The following is a 3,682-nucleotide window of genomic DNA, read 5'->3' on the forward strand; positions in this document are numbered from 1 at the left end:
TACTTTAAAGCTAGCTTTGATGTATTGGTGTCGAAAAAACAAAACAAGAGAGTTGATATGGGAATATAAGCAAACCATTGACGTCATATGTTGGTGCTGATTTCTGTGTTGGGCTATAGGTTAAAAAGCCTTTGAAGAATTTTAAATGGCTCAAAAAAAAATTTTTTTTTTGCTTTAAGAATTTGCTTTAAGCATCGGTAGTGTGTTTTTGTCCAAACTTGCTCAAAAAAATTTTTTTCTTTTGCTTTAAAAATTTTTTTTTGACTGTTACCAACAGGTGGCATCGGTAGTGTGTTTTTGTCCAAACTCAAAACTGACATTTCCTCAGTATGTTGTAAAATCTGATTAACATATTACAATTAAAGTTGTTTTTTTACACACAAAAAATACACAAAGTTAATTTAATTTAACGCATAAACATTTTAATTATTTTTTTATTCGCTCAAGATCTTAGGTCGATCTGGATTATTTTCTAGAATATTCCTTCAGCTTTGGCTGCATCAGACATTGTTTTCGCCATGTTGTGTAAAACCTACAGTCCAAAGATATTCTCTCTCTCCCCCCCGCTCCCCCGTTGTGCGTTTTTATTCCGACCATAAGTTAACAGCAGGGAGAAAATGACACTGCGCCATGAATCTAATGGAAGTAAATTGTTTACTGAAAAATACGGCAATTAATCCAGGGAGCTGGGTTGTCCCTGCAGTGACAGGGAGGCAGGGACGCAGCCACAGATGTCCTCAATGTGCAGCCGCGAGGGTGTCTCCTATCGCAGTCAAATTTACTCGCAGTGACTTTGAGGAAGATTTTTCAAATGTTTGCAGATGTTGGCATATTTTGAGCTGTTTTTTTATGTGGCGAAAGGGACGAGCCTGTGCGGTTGCGTGCTGTAAAAACTCCGGCTCTGCCTTCATCAGGAGAGACCGAATCAGACGAGGCAAGGAGCTAAGTGATTGTTAGTAGGCAAGCCGCGCAGCGCCTTTGATCTGGGCTAAATAAAAGAGAAAGCCTTCGCGTCGCACACTGCTGATTTCAGTACCGTAACGTCACCTCTTTGATGCATGGAAATATTGTGACTTTGTGTGGGATGAGTTCTTTTGTCATGCTTTCAGAGGGCTGTGAGTGTGTGTGTGTGTGTGTGTGTGTTTTTTTTTTGTTTCAAAGAGAAGAGTGAAAAACACAAGGACAGCTTTCAGGAAAGCCTTCATTTCGCTAGGACACTGATATGAAGCTGTATCTTCAGGGCTTTGAGGAGCATCATGGGACTGCAGGGGAGTTGCATCAGAAAAACACCGCACACTTGTTTACACACACACACACACACACACTAATGCAGTACACCCTGCAGACAAATGTAGACAACTCTATGACTAACAGCAGAGGTTCCCAACCCTCGGTCCGGGGACCTGTGCTGGTCCGTAGGTCATTTGGACACAGTGATAAAATGTACTTCAGTTTTACTAATTTACTTAATTCCAAAAAAATCCAGTCATATCCCTTTAATGTCCCTTCAAATCAACAGGTCATTCAGACTCTGATACTAACAGAAGAAGGTCTAAAAGATGTTTTATTTTGAAAATCTCCAACAATGGCGCAGTAATGACTGATACCAGTCGTTTGGGGACCGCCGACTTACAGTACATCCTTAGCGGATCGTGTTCTCCGTCCTTATCAGCGATGCTAGCAGCGCCGTTGTCCTCGGCCCCTTCCGCCTCCGGTTCCACCTGCACCCAGTAGGTCCTGCCACCAGGGCTGAGGCTGTGCGGGCGCGTGGAGCGGGCAGGACTGCCGGGTTCCTCCATCTCCTCGCTGGGCGTCAGGCTCGTCTTGTCCAGGCTCTCCTGGCAGTCCTGAGGCTCCAGGCTCCACAGGCCCACCTCATCTTCTCCTTCAGATCCCAGTGGAGTCACTTCCTCAGCATCCACTGCGAAAAGTGAGGAGGAGATGAGAAGAGATGAGATGAGATCGCGTTTAAGAAAAACCTTCGTTAGCTGCGCTTCGTTTCGTTTTTCGTTCAGTTCAGTGTTCCTGAAGCGGACCATCGTCCACATACATCTTTAATCACTGTCAAGCGCGGTGCCAGTTATTTTACAGTGCTGTCCAAACGTTTTCAAACACAATTCCTAACATAATAAACATGCTTCTTGTTATTTATGATGATATTTAGGAATCCGAGCGTTGGATGGTGGCCATCGAAAAACCAGAGGCAAATAATGCACGAGTTCACTAAAACTATGTAAGGAACTGAAACCAAACCATGGTAAAACACAAGCAGAAATTCAAGACGTTGAGTACATTTTTTCCACTGTAAGTAAGAGGAACGAACGTGTTTTTTAACTGATGTTTCTCAATGTGTTTCTTATCAACCGGGGGGTTTTATACGGCTTTGTGTGGGTTCACACATCAGCATCGATCAACGTTCACGGGCTGAACGTTCAACATACAGTGTACATTTCGACCCAGCGAACCTCAGCGATAAAAGAGAATACACAACGCAGATATAAACACTACACAGTTGTAAATATTTTTACTCAACTGAGGCAAGAAAAAAAAACATAAATCTTAGATAATCTGAATTTTTTTGGAAGATACATTAAAAATGTGTCGAATGAGCAGAAAATTTCAGGAATTGACAGTGGACGTCAACAGTGTTTCCTCAAACAAATGAGACATCTAGAGGTGTCCATTATGATTAAATAAATTTTTTTTTTGGTTTATCTTTGCATCTGTCTCCCTGTCAGTGATACAGGGCCTGTCCCTTATGTGACATTCTTGCATCGAAAAGGACCCAGGCAGATAAATAACACATTGTAAATTCAAAGTATACCCTCGGTGCCCACAAAGCCTGCTGGGGGAAAAAAAAAAATGGAAACGTTTCTTTTTCCCATGGCGAAGACAATAAATGACAATTACAAACACATGCCCCGGATTTTAGCTGTAGGCTCTTGTTTCCAAGTTTTCTTTGAGGGCTCTTGTGTTTTCCCCCCACACTGATTGGCAATATCTAATCACAACCAAGTAATGACCGTTTAAGAACACAAATAAATTCCTTGCCAGTGCGTTTGAAATATCATCTGAGAGGAGCCAAAACGCTCGCTTTTCTCTTTCGCGGCCTGTGCCAACCCTCGGAGGACCAGCTCTTCCCTTCGCTGAGCGCCTGATTAATTCTTGATCAAGTCTCGATACGGCGTTGTCATGCTTCTTATTAAGCCTAAATGCATTTTTCCTTTTTGGCTTAGGGAAATACAAAAGACCAAAAAATGGAGTTTTACAGCCCGTTAAATATCACAAAACACAAAGTTCATTTGCTTTTCTGGCAGAAAATCGACAGGTAACGCACGCTCCCACGGATACGTGCCGCGGCGGCTTCAGTGGTGTGACAACCTTGCGACTCTGCTCTTGCAGTGACACTTCAGACACCTACCACCGAGATGCAACACAACACACACACACACACTCATACTCACTCCGCTACTGAAAGAGCTGAGAGGGGGGCTCGGCGCTGCACAGGGGGCAGCCCGCGAACACAAACACAGGAGGTTTTGGTGAGCAGTCGGCATGTATTTACACACACCCCTCCAGTGACTGTACAGATATAACCAACGCCTACGCATGTATCTGTTTGTATCAGCAAGTGTTACGTCCTGTCCCTGTTGCTCGACGCCCCCCCCCCCCCCCCCCCCCC

The 3,682-nt window shown here is 43.8% G+C and overlaps 1 protein-coding gene across 3 annotated transcripts in view; it reads right to left on the reverse strand.

The window, feature by feature from the left end:
* LOC103386405 (zinc finger E-box-binding homeobox 2) overlaps nt 1-3,682 on the reverse strand; it is a 39,921-nt gene that overhangs the window by 7,737 nt on the left and 28,502 nt on the right. For 2 of the 3 annotated variants that reach the window (XM_025059779.1, XM_008320650.3), the window contains exon 2: nt 1,634-1,921. In XM_025059779.1, coding sequence (XP_024915547.1) covers nt 1,634-1,921 — 288 coding nt within the window. Of the gene's footprint in view, nt 1-1,633; nt 1,922-3,464; nt 3,657-3,682 lie in introns of those variants that run through there. The other variant, XM_025059780.1, reaches the window with a different exon arrangement.

Source organism: Cynoglossus semilaevis, chromosome 11 (genome assembly GCF_000523025.1).
Source record: "Cynoglossus semilaevis isolate Cse_v1.0 chromosome 11, Cse_v1.0, whole genome shotgun sequence".
Lineage (NCBI taxonomy): Eukaryota > Metazoa > Chordata > Actinopteri > Pleuronectiformes > Cynoglossidae > Cynoglossus > Cynoglossus semilaevis.